General features: G+C 55.0%; 1 protein-coding gene across 2 annotated transcripts; it reads right to left on the bottom strand.

The window, feature by feature from the left end:
* Positions 1-827: 827 nt before the first annotated feature.
* Positions 828-13463, bottom strand: LPIN3 (lipin 3). Of its 2 annotated transcripts, none has more exons than XM_049816530.1 (20): positions 13357-13463; positions 10372-10572; positions 9934-10029; positions 8919-9154; positions 8587-8694; positions 8048-8168; positions 7460-7877; positions 6513-6612; positions 6223-6392; positions 6047-6140; positions 5758-5827; positions 5076-5168; positions 4526-4587; positions 4124-4253; positions 3747-3895; positions 3520-3606; positions 2221-2373; positions 1794-1905; positions 1595-1698; positions 828-1466 (listed from the first exon to the last, which is right to left on the bottom strand). In XM_049816530.1, the coding sequence occupies exons 2-20, from the start codon at positions 10561-10563 to the stop codon at positions 1322-1324; spliced, it is 2640 nt and encodes an 879-aa protein (XP_049672487.1). In that variant the 5' UTR covers positions 10564-10572; positions 13357-13463; the 3' UTR covers positions 828-1321. The 2 variants fall into 2 exon arrangements, with proteins under 2 accessions (XP_049672487.1, XP_049672488.1); XM_049816531.1 differs by lacking the exon at positions 13357-13463 and adding an exon at positions 11228-11295.
* Positions 13464-18087: the final 4624 nt, after the last annotated feature.

Here is an 18087-nt window from a genome sequence, read left to right as displayed (position 1 = left end):
TATGTTTTATTGTTTTTAAAACCTTGTACATTCGTTCAGATTTTAAAAGCTGAAAAAGTGTTTGTACTGGAAAGGAAAAAAAATAAAGTATTTCTTGCTGAGGTTTCCAGGATCAAAATGACTTGTGTGGCTTTCAGAAAAGCAGAGCTAGACTTAAAGCACGGAGGCAGGCAGACTAGGAGATGATTTACACTCTCACCCATGGTCAGGGAAGAAGGTGGATGCCAAATCGGAGGAAGGAGCCCAGCAGTGCTCCTGCCTGTTTTGTTTTATGTAGTTACAGCTGAGAGCTCCCAGAGCAGGGGCAGCAGGCTGGCTGAACACCCAGCAGGGCTGGCAACCAGATTTCAGAGAAGTCCCCCACCCAGCATGGAGACAGGCTGGTCGAGTCCCAGCCCAACCCTGCTTTAGGATAGCTGAGCTGTCCTATATCGGACAATACGCTATATTGGCCCTACGCTCCAATACAGGGGCACAGGAATAAGCTCCTGCTCTAGCACAAGATTGTGGCAGCCTACTGGCACAGGAGAGATTCACCCCATGCACACACACATAAAGCCAGGGTTTGCTTCCTGTGTTAAATCAATTTTGCAACATTACCTGAAGGTAGCAGGCAAAAAAATAAAAAGAGTCCTCTTCTAGTGCAGCTGCTCCACAGTCCAAGGAAGCTGTAGGTCCTGCTCCCATCTCCAAGACCAGACCCCCTTGGCAGGGCACTTCAGCAGGAAAGGATAAACTCAACCATGTTTGTAAAAATGACACGGAGCCTGGTTCCCACTTCCATGCACAGGGCTACAGCAGACAAGAGGCAGCCTGGATTAAGGCACTATTTATTGTTGCTGTTAGTGACTATTAGTGAAGAAAACTCAAAACCCCAGCAGCTTGCATCCACCTTAACTATGTGTTAAAACACGGGACAGCTCCAATCCATCAGCTACCAAACTGCAGGTAGCTGGACTGTCTGGGAACAGTCGTCGTACTGGAGATAGAAATAGCTATGCCAGAGGCTCAACAATAAATTAGACAGTAACCCATCACCACCTTTAAAGAAAGAGCCAGGCTTTAAAGTGTTAAGAACATTAAGAGAAGACTGAGCTTATAGGAATTTCCATTTAGTAAATGGAGTTTTTGTAGAGTGAGAGCTCCCTCTTACCCCTCTTTGGCCCCCAGAGAAGGGGTGTTTCTAGTGCAGAACACGACCCGTATTAGAAGTGCAAAATGCCTGAGTAGCAAACAGGGAGGAGGAAATGCATCTGGAGCATCCAGTCCTGGCAGAGGACACACAGGAGAGCCCTGGGTCAGGTCTCCACAGGTAACGGTGTCAGGAGAAGTCCTCCAAGTCAACAGCAGGCAGTGGAGGTCTCCAGTAGGCAAAGTGGCTGTACTCTGGACACACCAGAGCGATGCTCCCACTCTGCCCCAGGGGAGGGAAGATCAGCTCCACCAGCTCTGACAGCCGCTCATACCTATGGGGGTAAGAAACAAGTTGCATTGGGGTTGTTGGGGCTTTGTTTGCTTTTCTACCCCATGAGATGCTTCTCTGGGTCAAAGCCAGGTTAACCCAAAGGTGCCAAGGAACAAGCACATCGCTTACGTTGACTTGTGGTTCTTCGTGAGCTCCTGGATCAGCTCTCCCTTGGGGTTGACTGTGAATATGCGGCTCTCTGGCAGGCCCACTTGCTTGTAAGCGTAGACATCCTGCCCAAGGAAGGCCAGCGAGCCATGAAAGCTGCAAGAAGGCACTGCCGCCACTTCAGCCCGAGCCCTCCCTCTGCCCCAGGAGACCCACTCACATTCGCTCTGTTCCCAAAGGCTGCGTAGAAGGGCAGCTTTGTGGCAAACAGGTTTTGGATGTCCATCAAGCAGGCGATCTTGAACACCTCTGGCTTCTTCTCAATCACCTCCCTGCAGCACAAGCAGCATACAGTGAGCAGAGGTCAGAGTGGCAACAGCTGGCCAGGACTGTGGGCAGCCAGGCTGTCAGGGGCTCAGAGAAGTGATTTGAAGGACAAGAGGGGTTTTGTGCATCGGGAGTTCTGCTGTGAAGCTCCAGGGAGGGCAGGCAGTTCCCCTGCCGCCTCCTACGAAAGGCATCCTGCAGCACGGAGGCCAGAAGCAGTTTAAGGCTGTGATATCCCTCAGTGTTGAGCTGGGGAAGCGGGGTGCTGTCCCCAGGGACACAGGAGGTGCAGGGCTGGGGAAGAGGAGAGGATGCGGTACCTGTGGAAGGCGGAGAAGAGGCTGCTGGGGGCGAGCAGGATGGGGCCCTTGGGGAGGGCACAGCCTTGCTCGTTGACCCATTTGAGGTAGCCTTTGGTGATGTGTGCCATGCCGATCGCTCTGGCTGAGCAGTAGAGGAACTTGTAGCCATTCCTAGAGAGAGCACAGGGAAGCCCTCTGAGCTGTGCCCTGGACAAAGTGTCCTCCCTCTCCTGCTCTGAGGTGGAGGAGGAGGAAGAGGGAAGATGAGGCTGAATACCTGGCCTAAGCCCAAACCCTGTTCATCCCTGCAGCAAGCAAGGTGGCTTCACAAACAACGCAACTCACTCACCCTGAGACTCGGGCTAAGACAGATCCCCACCTGCCCCACTGCTGGGAAACCGCACCGGCGCGGGACCCTGTATCACCCTCCAGGCCCTTCCCAGCAGCCGCACGCCCATCCCGGCTGCTAAGCACCCTTTGCTGCTTGGTACCCTTGCAACCGGATGGGACCCCCCAGGCCAGCACCTTTATCACACCAGGCTGCCTGCAGCTTGTGGGGAGCTGGACACAGCCCCTGCAGACCCCCAAACTGCCAGCACGGCTGGATAGGCAGCTCGGGCAGAGGGGGTACGGCGCTTTTGCGGGCTCGGAGGTTGCAGGAGACAGCCGAGGTGGCAGCGAGGGCAGCCCCAGCCCCGCAGCAGCCCACCCGCAGCCCTCCGGGGAGCGGGAGCCCCGCGTCCCCCACCCCGGGGCCGGGACGAGCCATCCGCGGGCCCACAGTGCCTCTTAGTGGCCACAGGTGCCAGGGACGGAGCTGAAGGCCGGGCTCCGCCGGGACCCGCCGCCAGCCTCCGCCGGCTGCGGGTCGGTCCCCGGGGGTATGGGAAGCGGTAGGTGGGCACCCAGAGAGGCAACCGGCACCGGTCCGCGGAGCTGGCGGGGCTGGGTGGACCCCCGTGCCGCTGCTGCACAGCGAACCAAAGGTATTCGGCTATGCCTGTGGCCTCCCAGGTGTAATCCTGTGAGATTTCACCTCCTTCAGTGCTCAGCTCCATCGCCCCAGCAAAGCCTCCGCTGACACACGCTCCTTCCGGGGAAGGCAACGCAAGCATCTGCTCCCAGCACCCAGGGGACGCCCCCTGCTTTCACCCCCCAGCATCATCCAGACAGCACAGCAAGCATCAACCATCACCAGCGGCAGAAAATTAGACTATTTTGGCCAGCATCAGTAAGGAGCCCTATATCTGTCTCCCACTCAGCCTCTCCTCCGTCATCCTGCTGCTTCCCCTTCGCCTCAGTTGATGCGATACCTACAGGTGGATTTTGTGGAAGAGCTTAGCAATCCCATGGTGAGTCCAGTCTTTTCCCAGATGCGGCAAGATGTGCCCAAGAGCATCCGACCTATAAGGAAAGGAGAGCAGGTTAGGATGATCCAGCTTGGTGGGTACGTGGAAGGCGATGGGGTTTGTGATCCCTCCTGGCTGTTTATGCAAGCCTTGAAAGGATACTTTCCCCTAACAGGTGGGAGCAGGGCCCTTTACTTGGTGATGGTGCCATCGATGTCCGAGATCACCACCTTGTCATCCCAGTTCCACAGGTAGATGGTGGCCTCACAGCGGCACGTGCCCTGGTACTGAGTTGTCACACTGAACGCCACCTCGTTGGGGCCATCCTGCAGTTTCAGCCTCCCCTGTGGCAAAGTGGGAACAAGTGTGGTATACCAGCACTGATTCACACCAGTCCAAGGTTTGCCAGCTGGCTGGACCAGAGACCCCAAGCCTCTACAGGGTGGCCACCCAGGGTGAAATACTTGGATGCCCTATAAAAACATGAGGTCAGGAGTAGAGAAATCCCTGTTTAAGGCTTGTCTCACCCCTACACACACAAACAGGCAGTGAAGGAGGAGTAAAGTACATACAATTTGTTCAGAGGAGAGCCGCAGGGATTTCTTGTAGGTTGGCAGAGATTTCTGTGCAGGGGCATCCATTGCTAACACGTCCCTGGGGTGCAGGGGCTCATCGTCACTGGATGACCCCTCTTCCTCCTGCCTATACAAAGAATGGAAGAGCATGTTGGCTTTATTCTGCAGACCATGGCTTTCCCCATGAGTACCAGGGGAGATCTGGAGGTGACCCAGGACAACCCACCCAACCAGGAAGCAGCTATGAAGGAACTTGGCTGGATCGGGGTCAGCCAGATCCTTAACAGAACTTTCTGCCCTCAAACATTAGGTAGATTGGGAATAAAAGGTCATTTAGGAGGAGAAGAGCTCAGGAGCATGCACAGACTCCTAAAGGTAACCTAGGAGGAAGGCACTCACCTCTGCTGAGCAGAGTCAGGCTGCAGCATCCCCATGTTGGCTTTCCCTGGCCTCGACTGCTGCTGCAGGCAGAGAGTAGTATCATTAGCACATCAGTGCCAAGGGCAGGAGCAGAAGCTGCTTTGCTTTACTGCCATTTGGAGCAGCGATACCAGAAAAGAGGTGGCAGTGCATCCCCCTGCCATCATGAGGACACTGCCCCAGGGAAGAGGAACCACAATCTGGTACTGTGGTGGGGCAGGGAGACCAGCAAACACATGTGGTGCATGGCCTGTGGCACGAGGGGGCACGTGACAAGAGGTCTCTCCATTGCAAGGTCCACGTTACCACTTTACCAGGTGTTGTTCTGCTGCTCAGGCATTAACAGACTCGAGGGGAGAGCAGCAAACTTCAGAAGTCACCTTGCCAACAGGTCCCTCTGGCTGCCCTCTTACTCGGCCTCAGACCATTCCCAGGACCCTGCTGCTCTCCTATACCCACCCCTGCCAGCCACCAGAATGACACTTGTCCCCTGGGGACACAGTTGTCACAACCCCTGCTGCAAACACACCTCCTCTGATGGGAATTCTCTCCTCCTCCAGGAGAACCACCACCTGCTGCCTTTCTTGGGCATCTTCTCCTTCACCAGTTGGTCAATGGTGCTCTGTGAATGTGGCAGAATACAGGATGAAGTCAGCCCTCAGCCCAGGGAAGCTCAGCTGCCAACAGGCTAAGGAGACCCTTGTCCAGGCAGGGTTTCCTTTGCCAGATTATTCACAGGGTAAGATGTGTGACTCCTGCCACACTGTGAGCTGAGGTGGTTTTGGGGTAAAGGGTACAATGACCAGTTCCCTTCATGCAGCTTGAAAAAAAAAAGATCTGGATGCCTTATTCCATACAACCCCAGCCAGGTCTACAGAGCCCTGGAGCGGGCTCATGCAGTCCCAGATCCTCCACACTGCCAGGGCCCCTGGCTCTGGCCAGCCTTGCACAGATACAACCATCAGAATAGGAGATTTTTGACAAGGAAATCTCTGCTGTCCAGGTATCAGTGGTACCCAGGTACCCAAAAGCCACCCTGAGGTCCCTCTGGGTGAAAGGACAGACCTCAGGATTTGTGGGCTGGAGTGATGTTCAGCTCTGCCCGAGACTGCTCACAAAGCCCCAGATGGGTAGCTTGGCCTCTTGCAGCCCCACTGCACTCTTCAAGCCCTGCTGAGAAGCATGGCCAATAAACGTGTTGTGCCACTGACCTCAGGAATGTTTCTCTGGAAAGCCTGCAGGGACAGGACCATGGGAGCAGCCACTGCCCAGTTGTAATACCTGGAAGAAGCAAGAAAGATGAGATCACCAGCACTCCTGGAGCAAGGGCTATTTTCAGATCACCAGCCTGCAGCATGGCCAGAAGGTCCCCTCCCACAACTACTGCGGTATCATCACTGTCTGGGATGGAGTCACACTCCTATAGGAGCTTTTCTGTAGGGATAAAGGGGCCACACTGCTCATCTTGGGATGAAGCGACAGGAAGAGCAGGCCACTCACTTCTTATTGATCAGTATCACCAGGTTTGGGTCATCGATGAGTCCTGGATTCTCAGCAAACTGCTGGTAGGAGACCATGTGCTTCATGAACTTCTCTGCTGGGAGAGCGGCTGTGTCATGCCAGTGGTGTACATAATGGATTTCAGGACAGCAGGTTCCCCCTCCCCTTCCACCTACCGCGGGAGATCTGCCTGCTGCCCCCCAGGCCTCCGCACAGCGAGAGGGCAATCGCAGGCATCAAATCAGAATCAGAGTCCGTGGGGCTGTTGGCAGGCAAGTCGGACGGCAGCTGGACACACAGGGGGTTGCTGGGGTCTGCCACAGGCCTTGAACTCTGCTCTGCGTCACTACCAGCAAGAAAAGAAACAGTGGCAACATCAGGCAATAGCTTTAGACATACCTCTATCCTTTGCTCTAAGGGAATTGCTCAAGAAGGTCTGAGCTTGGCCAGCTGGAGCAACCCATACCTCCTGGGGAAATAGAGAGCCACCTGCTCCTCATCCAGCTGGGAGAGGTCTTCCAGGTAAACGTCACTGGGACCCAAGTGAGGACTTCTTTTGATGGATCCTCAATGCACAGACAGAAGGGAAGAGAGCTTAACTGAATCACATTTCCAACCACCTCAGCATCTATCAAGAAAGCTAACAGCGTTTTCCTCTATTATATTCGTATATCATATAAAGAAAGCATCTGTTTTCCTACTTGAAAAGCTGCCTTAAATCAGCAGCGACAAAAGTACCTCAAGACACCTGCACAGGCATAAGACCACTTGCCAAGAGGTCACAAAGGACAGGCCAAAGGCTTGCCTATGTTCTGCTATGCCAATCTGAAGGTGCTGCTTGACGTTAGTACCATGCAAGATAACACTTTGTGATCTCCCTCTTTGTACAATGAGGAATCCCAAGCATCTCTTCTTCAGGGAGACAATTTTGTTCTGAATTTATGCTGGCTGGAAGAGTAAGGTTGGTTAATACAAGTAACAACATAAAAGTCTTTAAATACACTATGAAGGGAGACATATGCATGATTTTCCACCTGACTTGGTGTGCTTGGGATGAAACACACATTAGATCAGGTGCTGCCAGATGCTTCAAGTTAAGGTCAGGTCTACACTGCTGAGAAACCTTCTAAGTATGCAAAAGCAGAGACATTCAAGGGTGGACTTCAGGGAACATAAGGCAAGAAAGCCTTCCTTGAAAGCTGGGTGGACACTGAAAGGAGGAAACCTGAGGAATGTCTCTTCAAAGCAAAGGAGCTGGTAGCACACAGAGAAGGTAAAGCAAACATGTCACACCTTGAATACCCAGGGCAGTCATGAAGGAGTTACACTGAATGAACAACCCAGCCCTCCACCCAAGTCAGGTACATCTCTGGGCTCAAACACTGCTTCCAGCAGCACTAGTCACCCACTCACCTTGTCTCCTCTGACTTTCTAGCTGGGGCTCAGGGGCCTCCAAGCCCCCTGCAGCTCCCTCGAAGGGCTCCACATCTGGCTGAACGTCTGGCACAACACTCCTGCCTCCCTCCTGTTTCTCTTGTTGGGCTGAGGAGGCCTCCAACAAGCTCTCTTCCCCCACAGCACTGGGGATGTCCTTCAGTCTGGGGTGGCCATTCCCATCCCGGGGTGCGGGTAGTGGCTCAACAACAGACATAGCAGAGGAACAAGGTGTGCCCTGAGGTCCTGCTGGGCTTGAACCTCCAACCAAACCTTCAGAGCTGGCAACAAGATGGGTTGCCTCATCCACTGGGACTGGTGTCGCAGAGACAGTGATTGCTGCTGTAGCAATCGTCTTTGTGGACTTGGCTGGTTCAACTCGTTCAGATTTATTCACCTCAAGGAAAGCAGAAGAACAGGTTTGAGGACAGGAAGTTGCCCAAAGCATCAGGCAGAAGAGGACAACACCTCTAAGTCTGCCTGGCCACAGGCTCCTCTACTTTCTGCAGGCCTTTCAGACATCCTCCTCCCACCAGCTGCTAGAGGAGAGCAAGAGCAGGGACTCACCTGAGGGAGCCTTCCCCAGGTCCACTGCATGTGGGATTCAGCCCCTAGAGCAAAACTCTCTTGCGGCCTGATCTCCAGCTCAGAGTCACTTTTGGGAGAAGATGGATGGCTCACGGTGGGGCTACAAGAAGAGAAGGGAATGTGGACCTCATCGACCCTACAGCCCTATACTTTCCTATTACAGCAGGAACCCTGTAAGGTTGGTTTCCCATAGAGTCAAGTTCTGCCCCAGAAGACTATCACAAATGAGCAAGACCCATAGGAATCTGAGGCCCAAGGAAGCAAAGTGCTATGCCACTAGAAGCAGCTCAGCAGCAGAGGCAGGAAGGCCCTGTGCACGCAGGCTGATTGTGTCTGTAACCATGGCCAGAAGTATCCCTCGTGGGCTCTGAGCGTTCCTCCAGCCACACCATATCAGGCCAGGAAAACCCTCCTCTCCTGACACTCCCAAATCTGTTTTCCTTACCACCTTCCCAGCCACAAGGCACATTTCCAGCTCTCACCAAAGCTGAGCAGATCACCTTGGCTCTGCCCATTACCTGTCCACAGAGGCCAGCTCCCCATCAGAGTAAGGGTGCATCTCTGGGGACTGCAGTGACCTGGCTTCTTCTTTAGGGAGATCAGCAAAGGAGAAATACACTGAATCACTGCAAAGGAGGAAAGAGGTCAGTTATGCTACTTTCAGGCACCAGCCTCCTCTCCTGGAAAGCTGGCAATACCCAACTTCACCATTTCCGCTGGCTTTCTACTCCACAAGAGGCTAGGGTCCAATTTGGAAACACTTTCTCCATGTTTCAGCACTGCCAGGCACCACCAAGTGAACCTACAGGCTTGACCTACCACATCACCCTGCCCAGACCAAGCAGCTCACCTTGGGGCTGGCAGTTTGCATGGCTCCTCCATGGACACCTCGCTTTTGGTCTCCTCGTAGCCTTCTAACTCGGAGTCCACCACCTCCTTCCGCTTGAGCTTCCTCCTGCGTCGCCTCCTCTTGCGCAAGGTCGCTTCAGGACTGGAGGTCTCCTGCCCATGAGAGGGCTGAGCGGCATCCTCCGGGCTCTGCTCCGTGGGGATGGGGGATGTGCAGAGGCGGGAGGGGATGCTGCCCTGCAACAGGGATGGGAAGAGCCCATCAGCTCCAGCACCCTCCTTTCCAGCCTGGCAGCTCATGGCTCTCGTCTATGCAACATACACCACCAGCACAACCAACGCCACCGAGCCCTCAACTTGGGGGTGGTTTTGTGGCTAGGCTCATAAGGAAAGGTTTTGTACGTACAACACGTGAATAAAAAAACCCGTAGGGCTACGCAGCCATAAGCTAAAGACATCTTTAACATGGGCAAGGAGAGGCAGGCAGGAGATGGCACCACAAGTCCAGAATTACAAAAGCTGCAGATGGGATTCTGCTCTAGAGCCCTCTCCCTGCTCTCAAACCCAGCCCAAGCTAGCAGCGACCACAAGTCAGCCTGGGAGAGAGCTGCCAATGTTTCTGGAAGCCACAACTAGTCTCATCCCGCCTCTTCCCAGTGGAGTGGGCAGCCTGCCACAGCATCTGGCTCACTCTCATCCCTGTCACAAGATCCCCCAAGAGGCCAAGCTCTGAGATATCTGCCTGGCTGGCCAGCAGCCATGCCCATTGATGGAAGCCAGTCTGAGATGCAGATATTTGGTCTAATGCTCCCTGAGGGTGCTCCAATGCTCAGATCCTCTACACTGGTTGCACGGTCCTTCAAGCAGGAACCTTTCTGGACACAAGAAACATCAGAAGGGATAATGGAGTCACCGTGGGGAAGAAGAGCGGTCCAAACCTGCACCTTCCACCTCAAGCCTGCACTTCCAGGTGGTCACAGGAGGACACAGACCAGCAGCACCTCTTCATCACCAACCTCATTCTCCTCTGACTCCTGGACAAAGAAGGCCTCTCCATTGTCGCCCAGCTTCATATGCAGGTCCACAGGCTCCCCATTGATTTCAATGTCAACCTGGCGAGGGGCAGAAGAAGCCTGTCCATCTGAACCCACTTACCCATCAGTGTACAGGAAGGCACTTCCCCAGGGATGGGATGAGTTGGGATTGCTCAGAGGGCTGACAGCCATCCAGCCTTTGAGGCAAGGGACCTCTCCCAACTTTCTTGGGAAGCACAGTCCTCTTTTGAAGAGTACAGGTTTCATTCAGGGGCATCCCCCCAAAAATTAGCAAGCACCCCTTTCAGCAGGGTTCCCATTCTCCCCAGACAAAGTTCTTCCATAACCTCTCGGTTATGGAAGATCCTAGGTCTGGAGACATCAGAGAGGAAGCATAATCCCAGGGCAGGCACCACTTACCACCTTCTCCTTGGAGCGCAGCACACCCAGCTTCCCAAAACGCACGTGAAAAGGGGAGCACTGGAAGGAGTTATCAGGCTGCCTCACCACGACCACATCGATGCAGCCCGTCAGGGTGGCGGGATTCAGACCCCGGTACAGCTCCTTCACTGTGACAAAGACGGTCTCGGCAAGCTGCCCCACGTAGTTCATTGTTTGAGACTGCAAGTGAGAGACAGGAATAGACTCAGGTGGTGAAAAAGGGCTCCAGCAACTAAATGCAACACGATTTTACTCTAGGAGAGTCATTTCACAGCTGCAAATGCAGCCCTATCATGGGGACAGGTAAGCCTCTAGGGAAACTGAGGCAAACACATGGAGGGCCTTGATGAAGATCGTCCAGGGCCTCTGTGAGCACCAGAAAACAGAACAGAAGTCAGAGCACTAGTTATCACATTCAGATTGGAGGAGAGAAACCTTTGCTATTGGGATGCACCATCACATTTGCCCCTTGGGAAGGCAAGTGCTAGCTCACAACAACACTTTGCAATCGAGCTGTCAACATCCCATTCAAACAAGAATTTGGTTGGCAGGATACCTCCTGCTCTGCACTGTCCTTAAAAAAAAAAAAACCCTCAGGGCAGAGAGGTGGGAAGTCCAAGGAGCTGCTGCATACACCACATGCTCACACTGAACAGAATCCAAATCTAATGTTTCCCACTCAGAGGGGAAAGCATCCCACCTAGGCATTGCTGAATCGGCCAGACATGACCCTTGTTAAAGCCAGAACTCCCTGGTCTCCGTGTCTTGGCCCCTGCCGCCATTATTGATCTCCCCAGGGAATCCCAGCAAAGGGGCTTTGCTGCCTGAAGGGTACCCGGACAGCTCTGCAACGCTGTTTTCACAAGGCACTGCTGCACTCCAAGGTTGCGTGGCTCCCGATTTTCATCAGCAAGAACACATGGAGGGAAAGTCTTGTCTGCTTCCCACTCATCCTTTTGCCTGCTCATGTCCTCCAGCTTCTCACTCCCCAAGCGGAGACAACTCTCCTCCACTGTGCTGGAGGAAAGGCATGGCTGCAAAGGCAGAGATTCATGTGGTCTGTGCTGGGGCTTGCAGCACAGCCAGGCCTCCAGCATGTGAGGTGGCATGCAGGCTCCAAATGGCTTATGTGCAGCCCCCTTCCTGCAGCCCAGCGTTGGTAGCTGCCTCCTAGTCAACACATTGAAATCCGCAGAGTATTTTCTTGCAGATCTATGTTGGGGTGCTGGGTGTTGGTCCCAGCCTCTGGGACAGAGGAGCCCCTTGCTCCATTTGCTCAGCACTCGGCATCAGCAGGACAGCAGCATCAGCAGGACGACGGTCTTGGTGTCAGCACATCACACCAGAGACTGGGAACCGCAGAAGCTGAGCGCAGCTTCCCGAGCTGCCAGCTCTGCACCCCACCTTGCCCCAAGGAGAGGATGAAGACACAGAATAACCACTTCAGAAGGACCATGGATGAACTAAAGGAAGCCTCTTGAGCCAGCAGCACGATCAGCTGATGACATGGTGTCCCCGGGGGCTCTCAGCACAGCCCCCAGTGCACACCCAACCCATGGGGTGGCTGGTGAGTGTTGGTTCCTTACCCAAAGGGACGAGGACAAGCAGGTGCCACTGGATGAGCCCTCTGCCCCAGCAGGCACCCAGCCTCTCCGATCCGTTTTGCACAAGCTCAGCCCCGTCCCGTTCCCAGACATCCCTCCTGGAAGGCGGTCTGTGTGGGGAGACCTGGTCCCTGCTCCATGTCCTGTCACCCCTGCCAGGAATAAGCCCAAAGCCCAGATCCTCCCCGGGGGAGATGGCAGGGAAGCGCCAGCCTGTTCCCGAAGCTTCGGTGCCTCCATCAGCTCTGCTGTGAGCGGGGCCAGGGTCACGGGGCCACCCACCAACCTGCTGAGCCCAGCTTTCCCCAGCATCGCTGCCGGGATGGGCAGCCCTCCAGCTGCCTTCCCCGCTGTGCTGCGGGGCCTGGCAGCAAACAGGAGAGAGCTCCTCTCTGCAGAGGAGGGGATTTTCAGAGAGGAGGAACAATTGGGCTGACCCCGATGCTCCCAGGGCAGTGCTGACGGGCTCCTGGCTGAGGTCTACATCGAGACAGACCTGAAAAGCGCATAGGGAAAATCCCAGGCAGATAAGCCTGCACAGCCCATAGGATTTGGGGTGGGGCTTGGAAAGAGTCTCCAAGGAACAGCACCACGCCGAGCAGCACCTTCACAGTGAACAGAGTGCAAGGGCTTAACACAGGGCCACAGCCAGCCAGCAAAACGTGCTGCCGAACGCCTCGTGCCAGGGCCACATCCCCGCTGCAAAGCCAGCGTCCGTCCCCCACAGGACTTCATGCCTCATTGCCTAAATGGGCAGCTGCTTGCTCCCCCAGCATCTGCCTGCACATTGCCGGGGATGTGCTCAGCCCCAGAGCTCGGGGCAGCGGGAAGAGGATAGTTCTGATAGTTTTCAGCTCAGTGAGTTTAACTCCCTGTGGGTTTCACCCAGGGCAACTGCAGACAGGCAGAGAACAGAGAGAAGAGGCTCAGCCTTCTCACAGCTCTCAGCCCCACCATGGATGGAGCGGGTCCATTACGGAGATGGAGAGTAAGTTACACTCTGAAGAGAGGTTCATAGGCGGACAGGGCAGGAGAACGGTTTTCAAGGACACCAAGCCACATGCAACACATAAGCCCTACAGAGGAACGGGGCATCCCCACCCCTCAACCCCAGAAACGGCAGGATCACAGCCCTTCACCGCACGGCTCTAGCAAAGGGGGCAACCCTCCCCAGCTCACATCCACCTCTCCAGCTAAAAAGCCTCCCCAAACAAGCCAGCTATTTCGCTAACACCAGCCTGCTCCGCTCCTAGGTGGCAGCCAGCCGGGCCACCCCACAAGCAGCACCCCCTTCCCACCCTGCACGGCCACGCTCCCCATCCACCACACGCTGCAAGCTGCCCGGCACCTTCCCCTTTACCTGGGCAGCTGCTGAACCTCAGCACCGCCTCAACTTTGGGGCAACCAGCCCAGCAATCCCAGGAGTTGCTCTTCTGCCGGCGAGAAACCTCGCTCGCCTCAGCTCCTCCTCTCCCGACCGCTTCCTTCCTCTCACCTGAGCAAGGGGAGGGCCCCAGCTCCCAACCGGCTCCCAACCGGCTCCCGGTTCTCCCGCCGGAGCAGCTGTGCCTCATTGCAACCGCCTCCTTGGCTCCAGCAGCTCCTGGCAGAGATGCCGACTACCTTGCGCTGAGGGAGACCCTTCCTCCCTCCTTCCCCAGCCCACCGTCCCGCCAGGATACCGCAGCCCAACCCACCGAGCTGGAATTTCCAAAGACAGTCCTTTCATTTTCCAGGCCAGATCTCTCAGCGTTTAACCCCTCAGGGCACAAACTATACCAAACCCCAGCTCTCAGGACCCGGGGGGGGGGGGGGTGTGGGGTGGTGGAGACTGAGCCCTCTGGAAAAGGTGGTCGTAGAGGCTGAGCACACAGTTCTGGGAAAGATCTGCCCTTTAAAAGCTGCCTTGCAACGGCTGGAGAGCATCCTCACACAGCCGTGGCTGGGCTGAGAACAGTCCAGAGTAGGAAGCATATTGCTAAGGACACTATGCCAGAGGCTAATTTCTCCCTCCTCCATAGGGTCATAGGGATTGCTATAGGTTCATATGGACTAGGACCACGAAGAGTGGGTAGGGTGATAATTGCTGTGTTGCTTGCTTAATTGCTCCTGGATGTAAGATTGGGTGCACCTTGGCCACGTTTCGACTGGGAGGAATGTGGAAGGCGCTGGTGTGTCGTGCTTGTAGGGAAGAACGAGGCTTCACCAGAACCCAAGGGTTTAGGGCATTTTGAGGGATAATTTCAGCTGCCCCTCAGTAACTGCAAACTTTGGAAGAGTGAATTTGGGTCAGTTTATTTAATTGTGCAGCCTGGGACTGGGACCAAACTGGGACACCGGGACCTTTTGCACAAGCCAGCCTGTGCCCCTGGGCAAGCAGGGGAAGGCAGTGTTTCCTACCAGGGCAGCACCAGCTGGGACACAGCTAACGTCACCCACCTTCCTGCAAAATCCTCCGAGGCTGCTGAGGTGCCATGCGCTACACCTCAGGGTGACTAACTTGCCTACTGCACCTACCCTTGGTACTCCTGGGTGCAGGCCCAGGGGCTCTGAAGACCTGTCACCAGAGGGTGGTGGCTTTCCCTCCATTTGTTCCAGCCTCTAGCCCTCCCCACCCTTCCCCTGCACCACAACTTCTCAGGGTGTGGGTACCCTGCACCCCGGCAACCCCTGCCTGTGGCCCAATATCACCTCTCCACCTCCATCATTGTGGCTTTCTGCCTTCTTTTTTTTTTTTCCTTCCTGTTGGTTTTTGGGCTTGTTTTTTTTTTCTGCCATTGCCTTAGGAAAGCTTTGGGACACAAAGAAGCACTGAGCATCATTTTACAGAGGCACCACCAAAGCTCACAGTGAAGTCCTAACAAGACATAAAGGGAGGGAGTGGGTGGCCAAGCCCCAGGGGTTCCTCTGCCCTGCATTATCTCCAGTGGGATGAGAAAAGAGAGCATGAGTTGAAATAATAGCACAAAAAACCAGAGGCTTTGTGAAAACTGAGCCTCTCCTGATCTCAATGGCCTTGGCAGCAGTGGAGAAGCCACGCAGGAATAGCCAGGTAGACTCAGGTGAGAAACTGAGGCAGTGGAGGGTTTTTGTGCTCCCAAAAAAGTGCATTGGCTCCCACCAGACTACGACTCCCCAAGGGCAGAGATGCGGCCGGTACGGGCTCTGCCCCACAACTGCCCGACCTGCTGTGCAAGTAATTCCCCAGCACCCTCTGCGCCGAGTTTTGGAGTGACATGGATTGAGTGGATGCAGCTCCTGGTCTGCACAAGCGATGGTGGCACTTCAGGGGACAAAGGCTCTTCTGCTGGTGTGTGCACAGGACTCTCCCACCCATCGCTCGTGGAGCTGATGTTGCTCTGTGAGAGCAAGGAAGCGCCAAAGCTGGAGGGAGGCTGCTTAGGACCTCTTTAGTCTGTGAGGAGAAGGGTCCAATCCACCTGAGCTGGTCACAGCTGATGGGCTGATCTGCAGAAATGCCACAGCTCATTCCCAGGCAAGCCCCGTTCCCTCCCTGCATCCCACCTTCCTCAGCTGTGCCTTACTGGTAAGGTTGGTGGCAGTGGGAGGTACAGAGATCCCCCCCAGTGCCCATACAGTACCAAGCGCAGCCTGGACATGAGGTCCCAGACCCAATATGGGAACTTTCCTAAAGGCTGTGACAAACCAGCTAAGGAAGGAAGCCTGTTTTCCAGCAGCTTAATATTTCTAAAAGCTCTACCCCTCGGTGAAATTGGACAGAAAGCAGCTATTGTGGGTGGCCAGGCACGGCTGCGGTCCCCGAGGAAGGCGGGCTGGCACCAGGCAGCACCAGCTCCTGACCCCAGTGGGGCTCGTGGGGAGCCCAGGGTGGGCAGCTGCCACCAAACCCCGCAGCCCATGGCCAGGTCCCCAGGCACTCACACCCAGCAGGGAAGGAACCGGCTGTAACCTCAGTCTAGATACCTCGGGATGTGACATCTCAGGTGCTTTGTCCTTTGTCTTAGACTAGAGCTCGGTGATGCCACTGGAGTGGGTCTCACCCAGGGCAGTGGTTTACACCCTGCAGACCCTGGGGCTGTAACACAAACCCCAGGGCTGGAACACAAAAGCAAGGACAAGTCTGGGCTGCAGATGCCTGGTACCCGGTCAAAAATGCCGCAGAGGACATTTCAGCACAGGACACCATTTATTCCTTAGCCAGCTGAATGCATCCTCAGGTGAGCACAGAGAAGGAAGGCAAAGCCAGCACAAGTTCAGCCTTGCTGTGGCTCCAAGCCCCCACCCTCTGGACACAGGGGTGAGCACTTGGCACTCAGGCACCCTGCAGAAGTAGCTTCCCCCCATCACTTACTTCCAAGGCTCCTTGCTCAGCTGGTTTTCCCCACTGGCCCTTATGCTTGTCCCCCAGTGCCCCTGCAGCAGATCCCCAGCTGTGCCATGGCCACACTTGGTGATGTCCATACCTCCCTCTGTGCTACCCTGCAATCCAGACCCAGGGCATTTTACTTACCTCTTCTTCCCTTCTTTCTCCTCCAAAAAGCTTAATGGACTTTTAATTGCCATGGTAATTTTTTGCAAAGCCATACAATTATTCTTGGTTCCTGTCAGCTGCTTTTCACATCTACTCTTGCTTCCCCTTCCTTTTTTTTGGAAGGTGAGCCCTGCAGATCCATCACTCCCTGGCCTTGTAAACCTGAGCACCCCAATTTCTCAGTGCATCCTCTGCATCCTCCCCCCAGGAGCTGCTCCAACAGGGAGACATTTCTTCCCCCATTTGGGAACTCCATAACCCACAGATGTTTGCAATGAGCCTTTGCAAAACAAGACGGCTTTTTTTTATTAGTCAACCCAGATGCAATATTTTCAGTTCCTTGCATTCCAAAAAGCTCACACCCGTGTCCATCTTGGCGGCCTTCGTCCTTCATCCCTGGTGCTCCCCACCCGTCTTGGATCGCAGCCTTCACCCCACATGGTGTAGCGGCACAGCCGGCTGCACTCTGGCCCCTTGGTACTGCCTTGCAGGCCATGCTGTGCCTCACCGGCTGGCAGTGCTGAAAATCATGATCCCAGCATTTCCAGTGCCTCTCCAGAAAAACTCCATCCATCCAGTTGGCAGTTGGGAGCACCCCAGGCACTTGCTGCCCGGGAGACTCCTAAATTTTCCTCTGTCCCAGAAAAACAAGTCATGTCTTCAGTCACAGGGCGGGAGAGGGGACAAGTTCTGTCAAAGACAGGCTTGTTTTTCCCCTTCTTTGTATTTCGACAGCTGCTGCAGATGAGCCAGGCCACAGCCAATTCTTCGGCTGCCTCCAAGGTGGGGGTTGCTGGGGGTTTTGCCTTCTCCTTCAGTCATCACATTATTTCTCCACGATTTTCCCAGCTGCTTAAGCTCGTCTTTGAGCAGCCCAGCAGTCCCTCGGGACACTTCTCCTTGGATCCCCCCCTTGCTGCCTGCTTCTTCATGGGCCTGGGGTGAAATGTCTGGAGGAAGGGTGGACGATCTGGCTGCAAGAGGGAGCTGGGAAGCCGTCCTCCATGCTGGCTGAGACCTAACACAGCTCAGCTCATCAGAAACACTGCAGAGGAGCTAGAAGCTCTCCCGGACGGGAGGGGAACTGAGTTGACAGAAAAGGTCTCTTTGCTGACAAGCGAAGCTGGGGCTGGGACAGAAGCAATTCTTCCAGCCACGGGGCTCAGCTCGTAGCTGGGGACACCAGTACCGTTTGACGGCTGGCAGCCTGCCTTGCCAAGCCACTTACTGCAGCATCCAAATCCTCTTCCCACCCCTGAGCCAGGGAGCAGTGTTCTCCTGCCCCCTTTCCCACACTGGAAGGATGCTCCGGGACATCGCTGCTCTGGGGCATGACGTTCTGATGGTCACTAGCCTGGCTCGTTTCTCCCTGGGTCTGCTCTTTCCTTTCACTTCACCAGTGTCCCCCTTACACTGGGATTTCCTGAGACGCCGGCAAAATCCAGGCAGCAGCCAGTCAGGCTGAGGCACGGCTGCAAGGATGCCTTTTCCCGAATGCTGTGCACAGAGCAGGACACTGCAAGCACCAAATGTCAGGTGAGCGATGGCCAGAGCCATTGAGTTTATTGGGCTGGGTGA

This window comes from Accipiter gentilis, chromosome 14 (assembly GCF_929443795.1).
Source record: "Accipiter gentilis chromosome 14, bAccGen1.1, whole genome shotgun sequence".
In the NCBI taxonomy this organism is placed as follows: Eukaryota; Metazoa; Chordata; class Aves; order Accipitriformes; family Accipitridae; genus Astur; species Astur gentilis.
The sequence above is the reverse complement of the archived record's forward strand: the minus strand, read 5'-3'. Positions and strand labels throughout refer to the sequence as shown.

Excerpts from the sequence above, each read along its gene's own strand:
- LPIN3 (XM_049816530.1), bottom strand. The coding sequence starts at position 10,563 with ATGAACTACGTGGGGCAGCTTGCCGAGACCGTCTTTGTCACAGTGAAG. Across the intron at positions 6,613-7,459 it reads AGAAAGTCAGAGGAGACAAG|GATCCATCAAAAGAAGTCCT; the intron begins GTGAGTGGGTGA and ends CTGTGCATTGAG. Across the intron at positions 3,896-4,123 it reads GGCTCTCCTCTGAACAAATT|GGGAGGCTGAAACTGCAGGA; the intron begins GTATGTACTTTA and ends ACTTTGCCACAG.